Below are 25,319 nucleotides of genomic sequence, written 5' to 3' on the forward strand. Positions count from 1 at the left end.
TGTAATAGAAATTGACTGCCAAAATCAAGACCCACAGCAGTTTACTTGGCAAGCTTAATGGATCTACGTGGGGATCTAGCCCTCACCCTCTTAAGACATATGCCCTCATTTTGGCTACTGAGAGCAGGGCTTAAGCTAGGTGCATTTCCCCCTCTCTCTGTTGTTTGGCATACAGCTGTGGGCAGCCACATGTGTCAGTGGACTTACTTCACCTCTGCTTGGCCAAGTAATGTTCTGACAGTTATTTGCCATTCAGTCAGTTTACCTTATATCCCAATATATGTCAGTCTCGCTTACCTTCCTGCAGTTTATCTTGAATACTGGCATCTGTTTTGGCACAACTATTTCTCACTGCTATCTTGGGCTGTAAATAATAGGTAAGTTAACACTTCTGTTAAAAAGTTCCACCCCTGAATGAGCCTCATTGCTCATTTCTGCCTTAGGAAGCTCCCTCCCTACGCCATTTAGGAAATGTCATCATAGGTGTTATATGGGTAAGTTGTGAGCTAATTCATGAAAATTCAGTTAACCTTTTGAAAACCCAGAACACCAGCTTTTGTGTACCACAGAGAGTCAGAACAGGGACAGCCTTACAGGCTGGAGATGCTGGTACTGCCCTTACTGTCAGTGCTAGTTGAAAATGTTACATGAAATTTCTTCCTGTTGCAAAGAATAAGTAATTCATGACTGGCCACTTTCACTTTAAAAATTTCCTTTATTTGGCAAATTCCTGTTATTTACCATCATTGTCTATTTCTCTTGAGCAGTTCTGTGTTGGTGAAGGTAGAGCATTGCTAGGAAACATATTCTTCTCAGAATGGCCATATGCAGATGATGTCCTATTTGCTCTTTATCTAAAAAAAAAGAAAATTAAAAAATTAGACATAATTGGTAGTTGGGTTGGGAGGCATGAATATTTGGGAAATATTCTGTTGGGTTTTGTCAGCTCCTTTATAACATGAGAGCAACACAAGTGCACTGCTAGTGCCTGTACTGCCAGCCAGAGAGTCAGTTCTTTGGATAGATGGAAATCCTTGCAGGGGACTCTCAGAATTCTCCAGTTATGGTGAGCCAGTAAGAAATATTCTTCATAGAGCATTTCTGTTGCTGAATGTATTCTCAAACTGTGACAGTACTACTGCTCCAGTTCCTTGCAGGCCCAGGATATGCAGAACATATTTTTTTATATGGCTACCCAGATCAGATGCACAATAACCATTTGTTTATTTATCTGAAAAAAAAAAAACCAACTGCATCATAGGTAGTTGTAAAATTTAGTAATTGGCAGTGTTATTTGACCAAACAAAGGTTTCTTTAGTGAGTCACAGGGACATTTTACAAACAACAGCAGATAGTATCATATAAATCAGCACTGTCAGTTTTGATTTGGAAGTGGACACCTTTAATATGACTTCAAGTTGCTAGAAAATTTTCCCCACTGGGAACACTTGAAAGCCAAAAGATAAGTATATTTCATTTATTACACTCCAAACTGTCAACACTTTACCCAGAAAAGTATACCCAGAGTAATTATTTTGTATTGTGTGGAGTAGAAGATAAGTCTGCCAATCCGTGTTCAGTCAGAATCAAGATAATACTTGGTTTCAGGGATGTGTTCCAATATGATGAGAATCAGTAGTCTTATTTGCAGAATACATACCTTAAAAGATGGTGTTCTATATGCAAAATCTGTGTAACTGAGAAAATATCACCATTAAAAAAAAAATTAGGCATTTATTGCTTCTTTTTTCACTATGTGTGCTACTTCAGGAAAAAAGGAGAAACACAGCTTTTATTATGAAATACCAACCTTTCTTGGTTCTGAGAAGAAATTGGTGATAAATTAAGCTAATCTCCATCAGGATTACTCTGCATCTGGGATTTAGGCAAATTGAATCAGAGGCCTGAATAGTGACAGTGAATATCTATTAGACTGTAAACAGAATAATAGGCCTTGTGAATTTTAATGAATGAAGTGAATGAATTCTTACAGTTTACAGAAGGCATATGGTTAGTGATGCATACAGTGTGCCAGGAACAAAATATAATGTAGATGTCTTAGTGGATAAAATCTTGATAAATATAAAGGAAGAATAAAGAGAAAGATTTTGAAAAGCTTTTTCTTACTCTACTTTTTCTTTGCTCCTTAGACTTAGAAGGATAGGACCTCACTTTGGTTTTTGACTATGATACGTAAAGACCATAACAGATGTAGCTTAAAATATATTGAATGTTTTTATACCCTACTTTTTATATAACAAGGATTTAGTGATGTTGATTTAAATTATTCAATCTATGTAATGAAATTTTAAGGTATGTCAGGTTTTTGTAGTTGCACATGTATGTCTCATGGAAAGTTTATGCATGTCTGACTTGCATAGGTGATTTTGTTGATATTAGTGCTATTTTCATTTTTCTTACAGTGCATGAGCACCATTCTCACAAACCATAACTCTGTAATGGTAGATAGTGTGTGAACAGATCCAACAAACTTGAGCTGAACAGGAAACGGTTTAAACCAACTTGCAAAAAAAAATCCTTTTCAGCCTCAAGGAAAAAACCCACGTAAGTTTAACAGAGAATGAGACAAGCAGGATCATCTGGGAGCTACCTGGAGACTCTGCACTGCACTTCTTGAAAGGGTCTAGATCCACCTGGGATTCCTTTAAATGGATTGGAGAGACTTCTTTTTAAAGCTCTGACTCAGCTCTCTGTTGGACATAGAAAGATGCGGGTTTTAGAGGTAGTAGCCAGTTTGGTGTCTAAAAGACAGAAAACAATGTTGACTGGAAAAAGGGGTAACTGGAATACTTGAGGAATGGACATATGAGTACATGCTAAAGGCTCTGGGCTTTAAGTGGTTAGATAGCCTTTTGGCAAAATAACAGGAAAAGCAGCAAAACTTGGAAAGGAGGAGAAAGGTCTCCAGTAATTATGTACTTAAGTGTTCATGTAGATATAGTTGTGTAATGTATGTTGACCAGATTGCTAAGAAAGTGAGCTGAAGGAGGGTGAACAGAAAGTACTCATATACTGAGTCATGTGAAGTCTCCACAGTAATTCAGAAAGTTGGGACTTAAGGAGATTCCGCAAGGTAAATGCCAAGAGAGGTACAGAGAAGAGCTCTAGGAGGACAGAATCATAAAATTACAGTATTTTTAGAAAGCACAGTTGATAAGTTTTATCTTTTAACCATTTTTTTTAAGAGTTTAATGCCAGAGCTGAACTCTTAAATTAGGTTTCAGACACATTTGTTTCAGCAGTGCAGTGGTCTTACACAGAGCATCTGATTTATAGTTCTTATAGTTTTTTGTGTGTTTCTGCAGAAAGATTGCATAAATTAAGACACTGAACTGAGTGTCAGGAAATCACAGTGCTCTTCACATCTTGGTCACTGACCTGCTATGTGACCTTTGGAGTGTTGCTTCACCTCAGTATTTCTTGGTCTGCCCTAAATATCTTTTTTTGCTATGTCCGGTACAACTGTGCTGAATTTGAGAAACCAATATATTTTGACAGAAATATTCTGCCCGTCATCCCATGCTGATTATACGTATTTCAACTCATTCTCTGCTATAATGAAAACTATTATTTTTTTTCCCTGTTATAGGTCACAAAACATGGTAATTGTGTTGAAAATTTAGCAACAGTACAATGAAAACTATGGAGTATTTACTGAAACTTAAAAACCAGCATCAGTCTGAAAACATTTGGGTCTACAATTTAAGTTTTTAACAGTCTTAAAGCTTAGCGTACAGGAGAGATTGGATAACTCTAAAGCTGTAAAATTATATATGACCATATGTCCCTCATATATACTTACAGTACCCGCTGTATGTTCTGTAAATGAGATATCTAGCAATAAGATGGACTTTGTTGTATCTAAAGATATTACAAACACTTGGAATAGGATATGTCTGTCTCGTATTGGCCTCATAAGCCACCAGCGTGCTTGTAACAAACGTGTGTAGAGCCTTCCTAAATCTTCATTCGTGAAGCCTAGCCATGATGACAAAGAACACTATGAGAAGAAACATATTTTTAAGACAAGATTTCAGGCATAAAATAAAGTGTGATGGCTAAACAGTTATCAAAAGAGGATTAGAAAAGAAAAAGAGAAAAAGCTGACCAGTAATACAAACCCCCTTAATTTTTATTCACAAAGTGAATTTTAAAATGAGTATGTATACTCTTAAGTATATATTGTATACTTTTCAACTGAAATATAAAATACATTGTAATTGGCCAGAGTAAGTCCATTGCTAGATCTTTGTTTAAATATGCTTTGTTTTGAAGACAATCTAAAATTAAAAACTGTTCATGACTAAAGTCACTTTTCTCTATGCATTTGTAAATAAATTGAACTATTTTTTAGAACATAGCACAGTGTATTCAATTTCTTTTTCTTATAAATATAAAATATAGGTTGAAATATTTTCAGTATTCTTCCCTGTGGTTTCCTGCACCTGGAGATGGTTAAGAAAATGCAGTCAAAAGGACATTCTCAATTTTGTACTCAGAAATAAATGATTATAAAGAAACCTTTGTTTTCAATTGTTTTGAATCCAGAAGGAATGATGTTTTGATAGAGTGTGTGGGATGAGATTGGTAGCAAAGGTATTTTGGAGAAATGGGAAGCCAGCCAAGGGAGACTTTCACTCCTCTGTTCTCATAAGGGCAAGGAGGAATAACACAACTTAAGCCAGCATAGTTATACAAATTCAAATCTTGCCTGATTATCAAATTTTATGCAACACAGTTACTAATTTCTGTCATTGTACCTTATTATCCTTATACCATTTTAACTGGGTTTTTGGGGTCTGCAGTTCTAAGTGCCAGGAACCTACATTTTGTGTGCAAATACTGAAATCGTCATGCCCTTTTTATACTTTATGACTCTAGGGTTTTGACAGAGAAGCTGTGGTTTAGCTTTAGTAGTCGAAAAACAATACTGTGCAAATTTGTCTACACTTTTGCAGATGTTCTTGTGATAGTTGGGTTTGGAATGTTACTGAATTCACGTTTTCTAGTTCACAGTCTGTCATCCATAGCTCAGAGCCATGGAGAAGGCAAGGTTGGGCTGGGATGTTGGACTGCAAACTGGAGTTAGCTTTTGCCACTAGGGTCGAAGAGGCTGGTAATATTTTAAATTACTTCAATTAATTTTTCAGATCTTGCCTGTTGAATCCTTAGTTATGCTCATGTGTGTTCAGGTTTGCCTGTATTAATTGATGTGGAAAATCACGTTGTAATGCAACTACAATATCACATTATTTTTTTACATACATACTGCAATTTTTCAATTTTTATGTGTAATGAAATTCTTACAGGTCATCAGGTGAGACATTTCTTCCACACGATGCATTCTTTCATCTTCCACTTATCTCTGTGAAGTTGTGAACACTATTCTCAGTGCCAATCAACATAGGACTGTTTATTTTAAGTCATATATGTCAGTCTGATACCTAGCTTTACAGTATGTATTATCTTTTTTATTTTGGGGGGGATTTAACACATTCAACAGCTTGTTTCTTTATTATTAAATGAAAAGATAATAAAATCCTATCTTAATTCCTCCAGATATGCACAAGCAAAGAGCTGAGACACATAGTTTGAATATGAATGTTCATAAATTTTAGAACTACTGCAGAAACTGTAACTGCAGATAGGTAAATAAAACCAACTCACCACATTATAAATGTGACCTGTGTGACATTGGTAAAATGATGATATTAGCACTTTAATATTTGGTAATAGAACTCTTGGTCACTACTGAATACTGAGCTTGGCGGAGGAAGGTAAGACTGGTCTATACGTCCTGTACATCTTTACACTCTACTTAGAAGGCATCTACTGGAGTCTCTAAAATCACATGTGATCTCTGGGGATCATAAGAATTAAGTCAGCCTCCTGAGGCTGACTCATTCCCATGGATCAGAATGGTGCATGTTATAACCCTTGGCCAGACAAGTCTATTGCAGTGGTCTATCTTTATTTCTTGTGTACACTCTTGCCCTTTTTCTGATAAAAAAAAAGTTTATGCCTAGAAGATGTGTTTTTTCAAGTGAAGGAGCTAGCTGAGGTAACTTAAATAACATATATAAATATATATTAAATAACATATATTAAAAATTAAATTACTAAAGAAGAGTTTTGAATCATGCTGTGAGATCAGTTTAAACATTATTACCAAAGGTATTTTAAAAGTCATTTTTTGAGGGACAGTAAGGAACAAATAACTATATTTTCATTGAATTCTTATTTCAGCTGCATGACATCATCTCTTTGTGTCATTTTGTGCATTCATTCTGTTTTGTCTTGTTGATTATGAGGTACTTGGGGCAGTAATGTTTTCTCAGGCTTTTGCATCACTAGGATCTGCCCTAACCTTAGGCCGGCAATAGCTCTTCTACCACAAAATAGAGTTCTTTAAGCTCAGCATTCAATTCTGTGAATTCAGATCTTGTTCACAAACAGCTACATCTTCACAATCCTTTTGTTTCTTTAGGAAACTAACATTGCATCAGAAAAGATTTTCCACTTCTTTTTTGGTTTAATGCTCTGGGCCACATCCATATACTACTCTAATTTACAAAACAGAGGAGTTCCTAAGAATGCATTACTTGTATCTAAAAGCACTTTCACATTGAACTACACACAAAATACTATCTATAGAATTGTTCTGTGTGTTATACTCTTCTATACATTTGTGGTTGGTTGACCTTGGCCAGCAGCTAAACTTTACTACATGGTTGTTTGTACATTCCCTGCTCACTCCCTTCCCTCAGTGAGACTAGGGAGAAAACAGGAAGAGCAAAAGTGAGAAAACTTGTGTGTGGATAAGGAGTTTAATAAGGGAAGGAAATGGGAATAAAACCCCAAGAGATGTAGGTCAATACCCAGTCTCTGAGCAGTGGCCACCTGACAGACATATCACCATCCCCCTCAGTTTTTATTGTTGAGCAAAATACTGTATGGTATGAAATGTTCCTTTGGTCACCTGGGGTCAGCTGTCCCAGCTGTGTTCCCTCCCTGTGTTGAGTGCATCCCCAGCCCTCTTGCTGAGGTGACAGAGTGGGAAAACAGAAGGTCCTGATGTTGTGCCAGTGCTGCTCAGCAATGACTGGTGTGTTATCAACACTGGTTTAGTTACAAATCCCAAACACTGCACTATACAAGCTGCTAGAAGATGATTAACTGCATCTCCATTTGCTGTATGACAAGCCAGTGGGGAAAAAGACTGGCCTTGTTAAACAGAGAATTTAGGCTTGAACTCAGGGATAAAAAGAGAACGTATCACCTCTGGAAGGATGGGTAGGTAACTTAAGGGGGACCAGATGTTGTGAGGTGTGTAGGGAGAAAATTAAAGGGGCCAAAGCCAAATTGAAACTTACTTTGGCCACTGTGGTTAAAGATGACAAAAAAAGTTTCTATAAATACATTGGCAGCAGAAGGAGGGCTAAGGAGACTCTCCAGCCTCTGCTGGATGCAGCAAGTAACGTACCGTTAGGGAATAAGGAGAAGACTGGTATACTTAGTGCCTTCTTTGCCTCACTCTTTAATACCAAAACCAGTTGTCCTCAGGCTACCCAGCTCCCAGAGTTTGAAGTTAGTCATAGGGAGCTGAGTGAAGCCCCAGTAATCCAGGAGAAAATGGTTAGTGAGCTGCTATGCCAGTTAGACACCAACAAGTCTGTGGGCCCACACCCGAAAGCAATGAGGAAGCTGGCGAAAGAGCCTGCCAAGTCACTTCCAGTCATTTACCACCCAATCCCGGTTAACCCAGTGGACTGGAAATTAGCAAGTGTAATGCCCATCTACAAGAAGGGTGGGAAGGAGGAACCAGGGAACTACAAGACTATCAGCCTGACCTCAGTTCCATGGAAGGTCACAGCGCTGATCACCCTGAGTGCCATCACAGAGCACATGCAGGAAAACCTGGGGATCAGGCACAGCCAGCAGGGGTTTACGAAAGACAGATCCTGCTTGACCAACCTGATCTTCTTCTATGTCCAAGTGACCCACTTAGTCGATGGGGGAAAGGCTGTGGATGTTGTCTATCTAGACTTCAGTAAAATGCTGGACACCATCTCCCACAGCATTCTCATGGAGAAATAGGCAACCTACATCTTGGACAGGTGCACTGTTCACTGGGTGAAAAGCTGACTGGACGGCTGGGCCCAGAGAGGGGTGGTAAAATGGAGTTGCATCCAGCTGGTGGCCTGTCACTCGTGGGTGTTCCCCAGGGCTCATTAACAGTTCTGTTTAATATGTTAACTAATATGTTAATCTGGACTAGGGGATTGAGGGCACCCTCAGTCACTCTACGTATGACACCAAGTTTGGTGGGAATATTGATCTTCTGGAGGGCAGGAACATGTGGACAGGCTGGATTCATGGGCCGAGGCCAATAGTATGAGGTTCAATACATCGAAGGGCTGGGTCCTGCCCTTGGGTCACACCAATTCTGTGCAATAATGCTACAGGTTTAGGGAAGAGTGTCTTGAGATCTTCTCAGCAGAAACAGACTTGAGGGTGCCGGTTGACAGTGGCTGAACATGAGCCAGCAGTGCCAGGAGGCCAAGGAAGGCCACAGTGGCATCTTGGCCGGTACCAAGCATAGTGAGTCCAGTGATTGTCCTGCTGTAGGGAAATGATAGTGCTGCTGTACTTGGCACTGATGAGTACTGTGTTCAGTTTTGGGCCCCTAACTTCAAAAAGGACATTGAGGTAGGTGTTGGAGCATGTCCAGAGAAAGGCAACGTGCTGTTGATGGCTCTGGAGCACAAGTCTGATGAGGAGGGAGTTGGGGGTGTTTAGTCTGGAGAAAAGAAGGCTCAGGAGGGAACCTCACTGCTCTCTACAACTACCTAAAAGGAGATTGTAGTGAGGTGGGGGTCAGTCTCTTCTGCCATATCAAGTGAAAGGACCAGAGGAAATGGCCTTAAGTTGCACCAGGTAGGTGCAGATTAGACATTAGAAAAAAACATTTCACTTAAAAAGTGGCTAAGCATTGGAATAAGTTGCCCAGGGAGTTGCTCTGGAGTGTTCAAGAGGCATATGGATATGGCACTTGGGGGTATGGTTAAGAGGTGATTATGGTGGTGCTGGGTTGATAGTTGGACTGGGTGATCCTTGAGGTCTCTTCCAACCTTCATGATTCTGTGATTCTGTGATCTCAGCCGGACCCAGCACACTGTTATTACTATTGTACAATACACCGTAAAGTTTAAAATTATCCATCACTCATGTGAGCCATGGCCCCTGCCATGAGATCTGCACCAATGCAAGACTGAAATCTGGCCATATATAGTGTCAGTGCTATCTAGCATCAGACTTTGGTTTGTCTTAGGGGCATTAAGTTTTATTATGCTACAAACAACAACAATAGAGTGTGTAAACTAACATGGTAATTACAGGAAAAATTTTAGGTGTTGACTCAGTCATATGACATTACTTGGGGCCATTGATCAAATTGTGTCAATTCCAGGATCAACGAGTGTCAGTGTTTTGGGATGTAAAGACCTTATTAATAGTGTGCTGTCATGGTCTTTGTATCACCATGGCTTCTTTGAGTGTTTAAATATTACCTTTTAATTGAAAAAAGATCTTTGTCTTTATACATCTCAAAACTGGCAAAAGATACAGTGCTAAGTGATTACATAGGGAGGCCAAAATTGGAAACAATATATTAGCTTAAGAATGAATATTTTGCGTTGTGAAAATAAAGTAGAAAGCCTTATAAGGGAGATATTTCAGAACTCTATGCAAACCAGCATATGTAATATATACTGTATTCCCATATGGAGTTAGTAGATGATTCAACAATTGCTACTGATTAAAAAGGGCTGGGAACTTTAAGGTCATGCTGTTAGAATTTTAAGCTGATTTTTTTTCTAGTCAGATCAGTAGTGATTGCACTGGTCTAACAAAATGTGTTGTAGATTTGTTTTAGGAATTACTCAGAAATTCCTATTCTATTTGCCTGGTAGCAGCTAAGTGTGTCCCACAGGAACAACTCTGATGGTAACATCTAAGTTGGGAAAATGGCTTTACTAACAAAATATCCCCTAGATTTGACACCAAAGAAAAACAGAGAAAATATCAATCCTAGTATTACTAGTACTAATAAAGGCATTGTTATGCATCAATATAGTACCAAAATCATATACTGCATTGATTTCCTTGCAGGGAGATTTGTATCACCTATGTATGCTTGTAAGTTTAAACATAAACTGTTTTTAAAAGCACAGGAGAAAATTTTTTCATTCAAAATCCTACACTTAGCACCGTAATGCATTGGATCAATTTTGTAATCAAAGAACGATATTATACTGGCTTCAGTATACTCTCCAACAACACCTCTGTGGCTTAACTCTTAAGTTTTTGTAATTTTCGGTTTGGAAATGGATCTTCCTAACTCAGTTTCTAAGAGCTGTGTGACTTGACACTGAGCATTTCTGTATTGGAGGATGAACTGACATATAATCACTAATAATAAGTAAAGAATTTAGCATATGAATACATTAGTATATGTCAGATAAGAAAATATAAACAGAAAAGGCATCTTAAAATTTTTAAGGCACTTATCCAGTGAAAAAATGTATATAAAAACATTATTACAGCCTAATAACATGAAGGAAGGAGGTTCAAAAATAGCTAGTCTGTCACAGTCCAATTTGAAAATCCATAAAGTAGTCTTATTTTTCACATATGGTTTGTGTTTTACATATGCTTTAGTGTATTAGAACTGCGTGAGGGAAAAAGGACTTGAAGTCCAAGTCCTCCATAAGTATGATCTACTGTGATTATATATAAAGTGTGTGCTTGCATATCAAAATCTATTAGTTGTAATTTTCTCTCTGATTTTTGTTTAAACTTCCTTTTTCTTCTTTCTTTTTTTTTCTTGTTTTAGTTTTTTTTGTAGGTTTTTTTTTGGTTGGGTTTTGTTGTTGGGTTTTGGTTTCTTTGTTGGGGGTTAATTTGTTTTGGTTTTTTGCTTGTTTGTTTGTTTGTTTTTCTTTTCTTTAAAATTACTGTAACAGATTCTTCAGTGTCTTTCTGGTACCTTCTTTTCTGGAACTGTGGACTAAAAGGCAGTCACAGTGGAGTTGCAGTTTCTGGATTTCACTGCTGCTATCAGCTTGTTCATTCATCATGAACTTTGGATACACCAATAATATTTGTCTAATAATATTGAATGACTATTGCCTGGCAATGTTTGTATGTTGTCTAAGGCATTCAAGTGAATGTTTAATTTTGTTTATTATCATGCTTTTTGTCTGTGCTGAGCTATTTATCATTATTTGTAGTGGCTTTGCAGTTTATTTCCTTGATAGTTTGATTTTCTAATTTACATTTCCTCTTTTCATCAGGATACAAATGTGCATCTTCTAGACGTCACTTATGTCTAAAAGAGATCTTTTAAAACTTGGGAAGCTGATTCAATTTGATTGAAAAAGTGGAGTTGAATTTATTTTTCCATTGTCAAATATGTCTCCTACATGTTGCAGGAGCCACTTCGCTGTTGGACCATTCCACATGCTACAAAAACATGTGATTTAACTGTATTTTTTTCATAGTGCATGCTTTTCTATTTGGGGCTCCCTCTTCTCCTAGTCTATTTCCTTCTATGAGCTTGATCCACAGTGCCCTAGCTCCTTGCTTCATTCCTCTCAACTCTGCACATCTATGTACAAAACAGTTTATTGGAAATACTGTAGGTGGAGGGACCCACACTTCGATCAGAAAATCAGAAAAATTTCATTGTACCTCCTCTCCCCATATTTGTGGTAGGGTATTTTTATTTTTATGAATTAAATTTTATTAAATACAGAAAACTGTGAATTTGGGAAGTGGTAGGCAAACATAAACAAATCTTGGGATCAGATGTGCTTTCTTTGAAATATATCAGCAAATGCTCTTTAATGACTGTGTTTTGAATACGCTAGAGGCTATAGGGTACTTTACCCAAAATACCAATAAACAGGCTTCATAATTCTGCAGTCAATTTCTATGAGATGAAGGCATTCTGCAGAAAAAGAATTTTCAGGAGTTAATCAGCTACTGGTGAGATATAGCTTAATAAGATGGGCCCCACATAGGACGATCAAAAGAAAACCTTATTCTCTCATTTTAAACTCAGCCAAGGTGTCTGTGTTGACAGTCACAGTTCTGCTTGAGTCATGGAAGTTGAATATGCTAGGAGGATCTTCTGACAATGAGTTACTGCTCTTGTTTCTCAGTCAACAATTTTTAAATAAAATTCTCTTCTTCAGCTTTTGACAAAATGCTTTTTTTGTAGTTGCATAAATATTAAAACAAAATCACTTCTGTTATACAACTGATGATTTATACTAATGCTTAGTGTTATTTCACAGAACCAGAGAAGGTATAGGAGAGGTAGGAACTTGAAACATTGGTTCTTTTTTGTACAGTTTGGTTCATGTTCATCTGTGGAAAGTACTATTGAAGCTTGGTACTTGTGTGGTGTTGGGGAACAAAAGCCAAAATCAGGTTGGGATTCCATTCAGGTTTCATTCAGATCAACGAAGTCTTTTCAGCAGGATGTTTCGTGCTGTTTATTTTATTCTACTTTGAAATAAACAAAGGAGAGTGGCCTCAGGCCTGCTGGATTTCTTCTTTCCCTTTAACTGCAAGTACAATTTTTAGTCGTATCTTCAGCAGCAGAAAGGGGAGGTAAAATTGAGGCTTCTGTTAGAACCTCTGCTTCATACCTTGTCAGAGCCATGGTTCTGGTCTGGCATCTCAGTGGTATCTGTATAAAACAGCTACTATCTGCAAAGAGCACTCTTGCAAAGAGACTGCCTGGCCTGGCCAGGCCATTGGTAGGGCCAGCTGCATAGAGAATGCAACTCTCTTATGCAAGCCTTGAATACTGTGGACTTGTGTTTTCCAAGGTTGTGCTGCATATCAGTAGTGGATTACCGCTACTGTGATGATTTAAATTGTGGAAATTATATCGGGAAGAAGCCAGGATACTTTTGAATTACCTTGTCTTGGTGGGAACCAAAATTTCATGTTTTGAATAAAGAGATGTACTGGTGTTTCTGCATGCAGTGAGGTATCAATAAGCTTTAAAAAAAATCTCAATTTGACTGCAGTAAAGCCTGACATTTCTCTTTTTATTTCAAGAACATTTCTGATAGACTGCATTGGGAAAGGATTTTGATTGATTCTGTGGAATCTGCTTTGTCTTACTTCTGATGGCATTATGAGTGTAGTTATTTTGCTAAAGACATATAAAAACATACTTATATTTAAGAACATTTTTGTTTTGTTGTATTAATTCATATTTTGTGTTGTAAATAGCGTGTTATTTAGTATTCCAACACATATTCTGTTGAACCAATAAGAGAGAATGAAGATAATTCCTATCTAAAGGAGCTTAGGCTAAATGATACTGCTTTTTCCATATGTTTTGTACTATAAGAAAAATTACAGTGGAATATTTTTTTGCTTGTGTCTTCTAGACTCTCAGCAGAGAGTTACAGCACAGCATACAAGAGCTGAGAACAAAAATCAAAAAGGCAAAAAAAGTGGGCAAGATGAAAACATGTAAAAACTGTCTTTCCCAAGAGTCTGTTCAGTTGGCAGCATCTATCCTTAATGTTTCAACAACTGATCTTGAGGAGATACTAGATGTAGAAGACGAGGAGGTAAGTTATTTTAAGGACATCAGTAAAAAGGAGCTAGATGAGAAGATGCTGTATATTTCCATTCTTGAGGAAAAGGATTTCCAGGTAAAGACTGAAATTTCATTGGGCAGCATCTAGCACATAAATCACAGAACGATTTAATTTAAATAATAAGGTCAGGTTAGAGACTCATAAGGTGGCAAGACTTCAGGCATGCACAAATATAAATATACTGTTTTGAGCATGTGGATGTAGAGACGGTATTTTCCTTTTTCATGAGACTATTTGGCAGGGCTGTACATTATAAATAGACTTCCATGTTAATGAAAACAAAATTAGAATGCGTCTTGCTGTGACAGATTGATTTCGTTGATGCTTCCTTTCTTGAATTGTGATACCTATTAAAGGTATTTCTGGTAGACAGATGGTTTCTGGGGAAATCCATTGCCTTTTTTTGTTGATTCTATCATACATTTTACTATGAAATATGTGATAGTGTTTCATCAAATCACCCTCTATTAAATAGATACAGTAATAGGATTTCTTATCCATATTTATTTAGGACTGATCAAATAATACATGAAAAAGCCCGTACAGTTGCTTTAATAAGTGTCTAGGAGTTGACCATTATTGGCCTGTAACAGTACTCTGGTGATGACTTAGATTTAATCTTATTGGAGCTTTATATTAAAGAAGCCACAAAAGAGAGTTTTCACGTTGGTTAAACAGCAGTGCATGATATGTGTATGCACTGATATGGATTACATTCATGAATACAAATATAATGGACTGATCCCTGCCCTGTTTACTAACATTTATACATATATGCCCTGTAAAGCGATTCTCTTTGGCAGAATTGTTCCATACTTACCTCATTCTCAGAGTAATTTCTACATCCTTTGTCTTTTGTCGTAGTCGCCACTGTGCATACATGTTAAAACACAAATATACTTCACTATAAATAGAAAACAAATTTAAAGCACAGGTGATGAATTTGCACTACACATACACTACATATTCCAGGCACTGTTATGTTGAACTCATAGAATTTAGACGTAGATCACACATACACCTGTGTATTCATATAAAGAGAGCGTGCCACGCACGTTTTTAGGGGCATGCACAGACAAGGGTGGGTTTATAAATTTAACAGAGCACTGATACTTGGTGGATATGCTTCAGATAACTAATTTTGCAAGCATAGTTCCCACTTCCACATGCTTTTTATTTAATGTATACCCAATTACACATTTCCTTTGTTGTTTCTTATGTGTTTCTATTTTTTAGGAAACAGCAAAGACAAAAATGGAATTTGAAAAAGATAAAGAATGGCTGCAGCGTATACAGAAACTTACAGAAGCACAGGTGCTCAATTTATATCTTCCCTTAATGAATTATAATTTTGTACTCTGAGTAGCTAAGTGTTTTTAGGTTGTAATTAATACATTGCATTTGTTATTATGTTGCCATTGATGGTCCCAAACTATATTGTGATAAGGCAATGTGAAATCCTTGTTTCGTAGCGTTTTGTTTTTATTTCTTTTAAAGGAAGAGTCACTGCATAAAACTGAAGAAATGTTACTCTAGGATTTGTGATAACTTAACAGCTGAAACCAGTGAAACAATGCTGGAGAAAACCAGCACAGATCTTGGCAAATGTTAATTGAATTATTGAAACAGTGTGTACTGCTTGCTAGAGTGAAAATGATCCATTCTCTCATACCTCTTAGGAAAAAGAGACTTTTTTTTATGTGCCTTTAAAGTTACTAGTTGTTATGGACACCTGAGGAGTTCATGGGTTTCGATGACCTTTTACTGCGGACCTGTTTCTAGTCAATTCATGTTTTCCTCATAGCCAGACAGCTGTTTATTATCGTGTCTTCTCGCATTCTCTACAATATTTTCTACTGAGACCTCGAGCAGCTTGTTAGTGGGAAGTAAATATTGATTTGGCATCCTGTCAATGCAGAAAGAATGAAAAAATTTCCACCAGAGGCCCCTCAAACATTTTCCTATCGACATTTTCTGGGCAGAGAGGAAAGCTGCATAGAGGATGACAAGTCTGAGACTAGTAGAAATCCCTGCGGGGTCCATTGAGACTGCTGCTGTGACCTGTGTGATACTTTTTCTTCTCTTTCAAGTCTTTTTTTTTAATACACACAGAATCTGCTGGGATGCTCCCCTCTTGTAAGTGATCAAGGGCAGTTTATTGGCAGGTGAGAGCCCAGCTTTTGTAGCCATAGTCAGTTTTTGTTTGGACATCACTGACAACATATACCGACTCTTGAAACTTTTCCATTATATTTTTAGTTGTCTCCTTTATTTAGATGATGGGTAGCTGATGTCTGAAAGGAAATAAAATTTGATTTATAAATACAGTGTTCCTAATGCATATTCACTAGCATGGGTCCATTAGCAATGTAGTTAATAACAGTTAAGAATGCAAATGATTGAAAATATTTTGAAAGCCATTTCAGGGGAACATACACATCATACATTTTATCCTGAACAGCTTTTGTGTCTAGATTGTATCTTGTGACCAGATTTTAAGAAATGACAGGTTTTCCCTCTTTCATTATCAAAACTTACTGCCATTAAGACTGTGTAATTGCTGCAGCAGAGGAGATGGAAATATCAGTGTGCTTTTACTGGCTTTGTCAGATATACTGGCATTTTAATTAAACCTCATGAAACTCAGCAGTAAAAGCACAATTATTTATATTCATTTAATTGCCTTAATTTTAAGAATTTTTTTCAAAATCTATACATTTAAGATTTTGTACATATTACGAGCTCTAAAGCAGGAATCAGATTTATGGAATACAATGAAGACTTCTTGCTCTATCTTTTGCTATCATTCTTTGGTAAATCACTAAAAACTTCATAGCAGAATTTTATCACTTCTCTTTATCTGCTATAGACAGACAGCAAAAACCAGGGCATGGAGAGTGAAGGAATTATTGACTATGAAACAAGCTATATTAGGATTGCAGATGTCAACTAGGGATAGAAGAGCTCATTGCTCTTAGCTGTGTAAGTTTGTGTACAAGTAATTGTGATTTTCAGTGATTTTTGCTCCACCTTGTGGGTTCCTTAGGAGGAACACTGAGGGTGCAAATAATTTTGTGGCAAGCAGCCCATTTTTAGAATTGTGAGAGGATTATAGTGCTTTTTAGGAGCAGCCAGCTGTGCTTTTCATTTCTGTACATGTTAAGGCACATAGATGGAAATTGTTAAGATTTATTCCTCTGTATTTGGGAGCAGCTCATGGAAGAGCTCTATGCCCTTTAAAATGCTTTACTCGTATCTTGTAGAGCTTGGTTGTGGTTTCTTTTAGTAAGCTTTGGTAATTTTTCTGATCAGAAAACTAAAGCTCATGCTGAAATGTAAGCTTTCTGTCAGACTTTGCTCTTAACAGACTGGCTACTTAGTGTTACATGTTGGCAAACTGTGTACCATTTGCAATCTTGAACAAAGATGCAGGATTGCCCTTTTCTGTTTTTCTGAGTAAAGGTTCTGTTGAAAAGTGCATCAGATCTCCTAACACTGCAGTTTGATATAGTGTCTATTTGTGCCATTGAGCCAGGACTTTGGAACATAATTGCCCAGCAGTATTGATTTAATTGCCTAGGTTTATTTGTGGACTCCTAATTATTGACTGGAGGTAAATTTAATGGAGAAACTTTTATGAACACTGGGAAACTGCTGCTATTGCTGTTATACATAATGAACTGCATCATATCCCTTTAGATCATTCTTCAAACTAATTTTATTCCACTGTGACAGTACGATAACATTTAAAATGTCATAGACGTTTTATTTTTATTACTGACATACGCCATTTTACTGCTGCATTAGAATTTTGGGGGGGACTGAGGGAAGCACTAGTTGCTTTTTACTGTCATTTTATAGATTTTCCTAAAGTGCAATGATAAAGGATAGCACACCTCAATTTTCACTTCATCTGTACCTTTATTTTCCATACTCTTATGACTTGAAAATGTCTAATATCTGTCAGCTTTATAAGAATATTAATATTTTTAATGATAAATATTTTTGCATTCCTGGCACTCACAGGCACCAGTCAGAGTTTGTGTCTTTATTTTATCGACTACTATAGAAACACATGTCAAGAAATTATACCACTACTAAGAAGCTTATGATTTGAAAGAGACATCTCTACATTGGGATGTTATTACGTAAATACAGATCATATAATATGAAAGTACAGTCATGTTATGAATTTGGCAGAGCTGGGAAAAATCACTTACTGTCTAAATCTACATTTGAATGGCCAAGAAGTGGTTTTTTTCTGTTGCTTTTCTGTATTTATATGGTAACACCCTAGAGTGTTTTCACTAAAGAATAAAAATAAATCATCTTAATAATTGCCATTAGGATAAAAAGAAAATGGTTCGCTTGCCTATGAAGAACCTGAATGTAGAGAGGCTTCACATGCGTGCATGCAGATAGCTGCTACCTGAATATGAGTAGAGGCATCAGACTCATTATGCATTACTATTTGAGCTCAGGAGAAGTTGGGAGAGGTATGATGATATAGACTTTTCAGCTTTCAATGGTTTATGGTATCTGGGAGGGAACAAATATGGTTATCTCAATATGTTTGTGCGTTTAGTGCTTGCAAGGCAAGTGGTGGGGCTTTTACCCACTTTATCCCTTACGTCTGTGTGTGTGTGTGTCTTATTAGTTGAATGTAGCTCTCTCTTTTTACAATTATAAACACACACCCCAAAAATCCCCAAACAAAATAGCAGTCTTCTCTATTTTTTTCTCATCATAGGAAACTTACATAGCTAAAGCAAGAGGATGACTTTTATTTCATGTAACTTAAACATGATTTCTTATACCACTCTCAGCTTTCATTCATTGTGACTGATTGTAAGGAACATCATCTCAGAACAATCCATTAATAATTTCGTATGTGAGTACAGCATGTTAGCCCAACCCAGATTGCTGCCTGAAGTCTTCAAGAACTATTTTTTAGTAAAATGCAAACATCTATCTAACTTCAGTGAAGCAAATGACAGCATTGATTTAGTATGTCCCTATGAGATCTGCTTGCCTTCTCTCCCTTCTCATGTACTCCTAGGGATATCACATAAACAAAGCTGCCTAGTAAAATCTTTACTCTTTTGACTTCATTATGAATCTAAATATCATATTCCAATGGTGAAAACTTCCACAAAGGCTCCCTTCCCTCTGTTCTGTGGGCATTCTGTAAGTATGTATGTAACCCATTTCTAGAACAGGTTTTGGAACCGTATGTTCACTAATCATCAGTAGGGATTTTCCCCAGCCCCTTTTTAGGATTTGCACTGGCTTCCCAATACAGATTTGTGTTGCTGTCATCTGGGAATGGACACCTACAGCTATGATTGTTTCCTTTCAAATTCTTCCAGTTGGAACTCACCTGCTTTGCTTTCATTAGACTGTCTCCAGTCTGTCTTTTCTTTGAACAGGTGTCTACTCACTGCCTGTCCTCTGATCACACCCACATATTGACCCGTGCACAAGCAGCTGCACACACTCACCACTGCAACTCATCACCAGGTATTTCAAGTACCTACACCTTAAAAAGCAGCACCAGCGTAGTCTAAACCATATTGTGGGCACCACTGGCATTGATATCAGATCATCAGAAAGTAACCATGATTTTGTTCTCACTATGAGAGTAAGAGCTTAGTCCTGTGCATTGACAATCCACTGCAGTATAAATCTGTGTTTTATCTCATACACACAAGCAAAACCATGTTACATCACTTGTTCTGAACTGAAAACGAGGAGAAATTGGCTTGATTACTCAGAATAAGAATACAGATGGGCCCACACATCTTTATATAATCATGTATATACAGTCATCACAAAGCGGAATAAGAACAAAGAAGTCAGGAACAACAATGAAGTGAAGCATTTCTCTAATTTATTTTTTTTTAACTTTGACTTTTATTTTATGGTGAAATTAGGAGGCTTTGGTTATTGGTCTGAGTTTCTAGTTTTATTTCAGATTATTTTTTTGTGGTTCACTTACTTCAATTTAAATCAGCTCTGCAGTGCATTTGAATAGTTTTCTTGGGCAAGTGTATTATACTGATGATCCATATGGGGAGATTTAAAATAGTTGTAACCACTAATTTATGTACTCTAAAATTTAAATACCTTTATTTTTATGATAGCACATTTTAGATTTTGTAAAGCAGAAGACAAGTAATGCTACACTCTGCGAATGGAGACACTATGTCTCATCAGAACAACAACGTTGCCTTGCATTCATTATAAGTCTTTTCACGGGAAAATATGTGTATATTTATACACTTGTGTTGAGGGAGACTCAGTCATGTGGTGTAAGGTCGATAAGTATTACTAGTTTGTTTTTCACAGAAGGGATATCCAAAAGAAGCAAACTTAAGGTCAGAATAAATAGGTGAGAGAAACAGAATTAACTGTCACCATTTCTGACTTTTTAGGATCATGTTACCTTACATATATCCATACACCAAGGTATCTGTCTAATAAGTTGTGTAAGAAATATGCCTTTCATTCATATGACTTTCTAGTATCAAAGAATGAATCTGTAAATCTGGAAAGATGTATAAATAAATAAAATTCTTTAAATACACAGGTAGTGGATTTAAAGCTTGCGCTTTCAAATGCTGTGAATTTATACAAGTCAATTAAATACTGCTTCTGTTAAAGCCTACCATAATGTACTGATTTAGGATCACTGCCCATTCAGTTAGATGGATTGTGGCACAGATAATTATAAAGCATTTGAAAGAAGTACTATTATGTATTAAAATATCTAACTATCGTGGTATAAACAAGTTTTGACTCTTTAGGTGTGCACTTAGCACTCACTGAACTTCCAAAGCCTTCCCCAAGCACATGGCAGGTTTGGAAGCTGAGATAAATAGAGACATCTTCAAAAGTTGTGAAGTTCTAGAGAAAAATGTAAAGGAAAGCTTCCCTGTATAATTACAGAGCCATCATTAAAAGTAAATCTTACAGGCTTCTATTAAAGGTGAAGACTCTAAAGATCATCCAGTTCTGGGTGTCTGTATAGAAAGAAAACCAGATAGAACCATACAGCACTTTCTCTGAAAACAACAAATGTTGAAAGAATGACATAATGTTCCACTTCCAAATGCTCTTGATTTAAATGAGTCATTTAAATGGAAAGGGTTCTTGAAATATCACTTTGCTATCACGTGGAAGCCACAGAGAGAAGTGATCAGCAATAAAATTTAGCTAGAATTATATGAGCCAGAGACATCAATAAGAAACCATTCATCTCAGGTACAACATTAAGGAGGTGAAATCTATCAGAAATGAATGAAGTCAAGCTAGGCCAGAAGAATTAGAGACTTTGAAGTAATGATATAGTGTTCTCGTAGAAAACATATTTAGACAAAGAGAGAGAGCAATTAGAGTGAACAGGATGCTGGAATCTGTGTTTTTAAAGCATGATAGCAAATAAGTCTCACAGAATGTCAGGTAAGATTATGTCTTATATTACGCTGAATAGATTTGTGCTCAGTGAATTCGATCCCTCTATTCCCCCAAAAGTCATCACAATAGCACACAGGAGAAAACTGACAGGTGTAGATGACTACTAGAAAATTCTTACCATAGGCATAAGTTATTTATGACAGATGGAGACATGTCTGGCCAGAAGTACCAGCCCTTTAAAACTCCATTTCCTGTAGAAAAGGGAAATAATGTGTATTATTGTCCTTTTTCTGTAACTACAAAGTGACTGTTCAGCAACATACAGAATTGCCATTATAGACACTTCACAATGGATGATTGCTATTGATAAGATTTTCCTTGCTACCATTTTAGACTTTTTTTCTGACTTGTTAGTAATTACAAATATCAGTATAGAGATTCATATCTGTATATCAGTTCACACATTACATCAGCATTTGTATTTTATGTACTTTTATGTCTGGGTTTTTTATTTGTTTCTTTTGTAATTTTTGTTTCATATAAATAGGAAACAGGCAGTACTCCATCTGGTGTAGGTACTATACAATTTTCTCTTTAAAATGGAATAAAAAAGTGAAAAAATAAAATCAGGGCAGCAACACTGAACTAGACAGGAATTCTAGATGAAAAAGTATTGCATTCAACTACAGTTGTGAAAAGCACAAGCAGGTGATTGGCTTGTTTCACCAAATGCTATATTTTACCAAATTTTTTTCTGGTGGCCTTATTAAGGTAAAATTCTCTCTCCTTCTGATATGAGAAAAAGCTGTTAACTGCTGGTGTGAGGCTGATCCCTCAGTCACCACTGGTCTCTCCAGGAGTTCAAGGAAGCTGACCGAGCTCTGTGAAGCTGATAGAGACTTTTCGACAGTGAACGAAAACTGCCTTGCTCTCCTCTGTGGCACAGCACTGGCCACTCTGAGTGGTGCTGCCATTACCAGTGTTCTATACCACCTTTAAAAATACTTCCCAGCAAACAGTGAACTGACACATCAAGACTGTGAAAGAAAAGCCCTTAAGCATTAAGGAGATGACACTGAAAAATATACCAAATATCTTTCTTTTAAGGCATCAGTTATGCAAATACAACTCTTATACAGAGGAGTTAGAAAAGAGGGTTTCATTTTTCTCTGTAGATATCACAGAATCACAGAATCACAGAATATTCAGAGTTGGAAGGGACCCACAAAAATCGTCAAGTCAAACTCTTAGCCCTACACAGGACCATCCCCAAGAGTCACACCATGTGCTTGAGAGTATCATCCAAACACTTCTTGAACTCTGGAAGGCTTGGTGCTATGACCACTTCCCTGAGGAGCCTGTTCCAGTGCCCAAACACCCTCTGGGTGAAGAACCTTTTTCTAATATCCAACCTAAACCTCCCCTGACACAACTTCAGGCCATTCCCTTGGGTTCCGTCACTGGTCACCACAGAGAAGAGATCACTGCCTGCCTCTCCTCTTCCCCTCATGAGGAAGTCATGACTGCAATGAGGTCTTCCCTCAGTCTCCTCTTCTGCAGGCTACAATGTTTTGGTATCATGTTTTAGAGAGGCAGACGTTTGTGGCATATTCCAATTCATGCACTTGGAGGTTTGAGGTTTTATTTTGCTTTGAGTGTTTTTTTGTGGGTTTGTGTTTGGGGATTTTTTTTTTTGGTTTTGTTTTATTTTGGTGTTTTGGTGGTGGGGGTAGTTTGGGGGTTTGGGTCTTTGTTTGTTTGTTTATTATACAAGTTTTCATGTGTGAGTCTAAGGCAATTGACACAGCACTGAAAATTATACTGGTAGTTCTGTCTCATCCTCCTGAGAGTAGTGAACATACACTCATATACTACTATTTCTGCATGCCCTAGAGGTGACTGTAACCTTTTATTGATCAGCTGATTGAAGAGAAATGACAGAGATGCTGGTACTGCAGTTTACATCATTAACATGGTCAGTAAAGCATGAATTGTTCAATAAGGAGTTTATCTTTTTTCATTTTACTCTGCTTTTATATCATTTTTATGATAGAGAGCAAATTTTCAGACACTAACCGAGCAGATGAACTTTAAAGATCAGATACGTCTGTGTGTGGTAATTGTCAGAACTAAGTGTTATCTGATAGTTTAAAGATATTTAATAAATGTCTTTCACATGAGGAAAATGAAGTCCAATGATCATTTTTCTTACTATGTTTCTTTTTCAGTTTCCTTTTGCCTCACACTTAATGGATGTCATACTGGAAAAATTAAATGAGAAGAAGAAACTGGTAGAAGAGTACAGTTCTCTCATGAAGCAAACTCTATGATATTGCTAAGACCTATCTTTGCAAAGTGTGTCTTTCCTCTTCACATAAAGAACTGTCAATATGCGTGTTCAATACAGACATAGAAACTATGAACTAATTAATTGTTGAACAAGAAGAATTAATTAAATTCCAATTAGGAAACAGTGTGGTATTTGATTCCTGAAGACAGAAATTGCTTCAAATCAATGCAAAGTTCAAAATTATTTTTCTTTAAATGCATTGGCAGTGAACACTAGTGCAGGCTTTGTAGAGAGAAAATGTCTTTGTTATGACTAATATACATCTATACAATTTTGAAAGCACAAAATGCACCTAAGTAACACCTGGTTGTACTAACCAGAACAGTAGAAGTAGGATTTACAGAGTGTCTTGGTGTAAATGCTAATTCACGTAGAAAATACGTCTCAAAAGGAGAGAACTTCTCAGCCTACTACTTTTTTCTCAAAACTTACACATCTTGCTTTACTGGCCCTGCAAATTGCTGTATCTCCTGGGCAACTGGGTATGGCGAGACGTCTTTTCTTGACCCAAGAGTAAACAAGAGCAGTGAATGGTGCAGAACCCAATTATCTACTTCATCTGAGGACAGAGAGCAAAACAAAATCCTTAAACCCACTGAAGCCAGATTTATTCACAGGTGTTCCTGAAATTATAACACTGCTAGTCTTTCTGAAAACTTTGCTGGAAAGATTGCCAAATATCTGTCAAGATCTTTCTTAATCTTTTAAAGGTATTTTAATGGTATTTTCATTCAACTTCTCTAATTTGATAAACACAAATGAAAATGAAAATATCAGTCAGCATTTTTTCAGAGAAAAAAACCCCAAACGTATAGTTTGAGATATTTTTGTAAGGAGAATAAAAAGGGTGATATTACAAAGAGAACAAATTTTTACCTTTCACAAGTGTGGAATTCTGTGTACAATGAACATACTTGTTTTTACTGCTGATTTGATCTTTACTCCACCAGCAGAAGAGATGGCCTCTCGAAAACTTTTATTTCTGTAAAAGGATTAAAATTAATTATTTTGATGTTGTTTTATGAATATTTTAAAAATCCCCTTACACTAGAACCAGGCTCATTACACATGCATCTTACAAATTTCATGAAGAACTGATTCTGGTTTAGGGAGAAGCATTAGCTCAAGGCTTTCAAGATGATATTTCCATATTAAATGCAGTGCTGTTTTGAACTAACTGTACCTACGAGCAACCAGAAAAGCCACTTAGTCCGTTTTTCTTTTATTAAGGTAGTTTTCTATGCTGGTGCTTCCTGATATGGCCTCTAGATGGCAAACTTTCACAAAAAATGGGCTCAGTGCTGGCTGCCGTGAGCGGCCTGTGCGGGACCCCCACTCAGCCAGGCTGGAACATTTGATTACTGCAGCCCCTGAAGTGCTGTGTCAGACAGACCCGTCCCTCGGGCAGCAATAGCTGATCTCTGTGCTTGTGAAATAAGTTGGCTATCTACAGCCGTTACTGTACAGTGCAGTGACACAAGGCTGAGACTCTAAAACAGAACAGCTTTTATACATATATATATATGTCTCTGTGTGTATGTATAAAAGTTGTTCTATACACACACACACGTGTATGTATGCTCACATGCATACATGACCATACATACATATATATGAAATATACAGCATCATATAGAGCTTCAAAGTTGTTTAGATGTTCTGACCCTCTCAAAAGGGTCACCAAGGCTCAGGCAGCTGTAAGTGAGGAAGTCTAGGGCATGTGAGCTGGCTGTACAAGGCAGGGATTCCTGAGTCCAGAAACACACAAGCAGCAGCCCCACGACCTGGATGGCTAGAGCAGCCATGGGGAGAGGAGGGGACACTGCCAGGAGGAACCAAAGGGA

At 37.1% G+C, this 25,319-nt stretch overlaps 1 protein-coding gene and 1 long non-coding RNA gene across 14 annotated transcripts in view; one reads left to right on the forward strand and one right to left on the reverse strand.

Moving 5' to 3' along the window:
• The window catches only part of CNTLN (centlein), a 197,996-nt gene extending 174,400 nt beyond the window's left edge, over positions 1–23,596 (forward strand). For 9 of the 13 annotated variants that reach the window (XM_064641688.1, XM_064641692.1, XM_064641686.1 and 6 more), the window contains 4 exons: positions 13,494–13,679; positions 14,946–15,023; positions 19,139–19,229; positions 23,354–23,596. In XM_064641688.1, the coding sequence (XP_064497758.1) occupies positions 13,494–13,679; positions 14,946–15,023; positions 19,139–19,229; positions 23,354–23,403 (405 nt within the window). In that variant the 3' untranslated portion in view covers positions 23,404–23,596. Of the gene's footprint in view, positions 1–6,508; positions 6,928–13,493; positions 13,680–14,945; positions 15,024–19,138; positions 23,101–23,353 lie in introns of those variants that run through there. The other 4 variants (XM_064641689.1, XM_064641699.1, XR_010426643.1 and 1 more) reach the window with 3 other exon arrangements.
• On the reverse strand, positions 696–24,532 carry LOC135407024 (uncharacterized). The gene is made up of 3 exons (XR_010426645.1): positions 24,352–24,532; positions 2,612–2,711; positions 696–854 (listed from the first exon to the last, which is right to left on the reverse strand). It is a non-coding gene; the product is annotated as an uncharacterized LOC135407024 (long non-coding RNA).
• Positions 24,533–25,319: the final 787 nt, after the last annotated feature.

Source organism: Pseudopipra pipra, chromosome Z (assembly GCF_036250125.1).
Source record: "Pseudopipra pipra isolate bDixPip1 chromosome Z, bDixPip1.hap1, whole genome shotgun sequence".
Classification (NCBI taxonomy): Eukaryota; Metazoa; Chordata; class Aves; order Passeriformes; family Pipridae; genus Pseudopipra; species Pseudopipra pipra.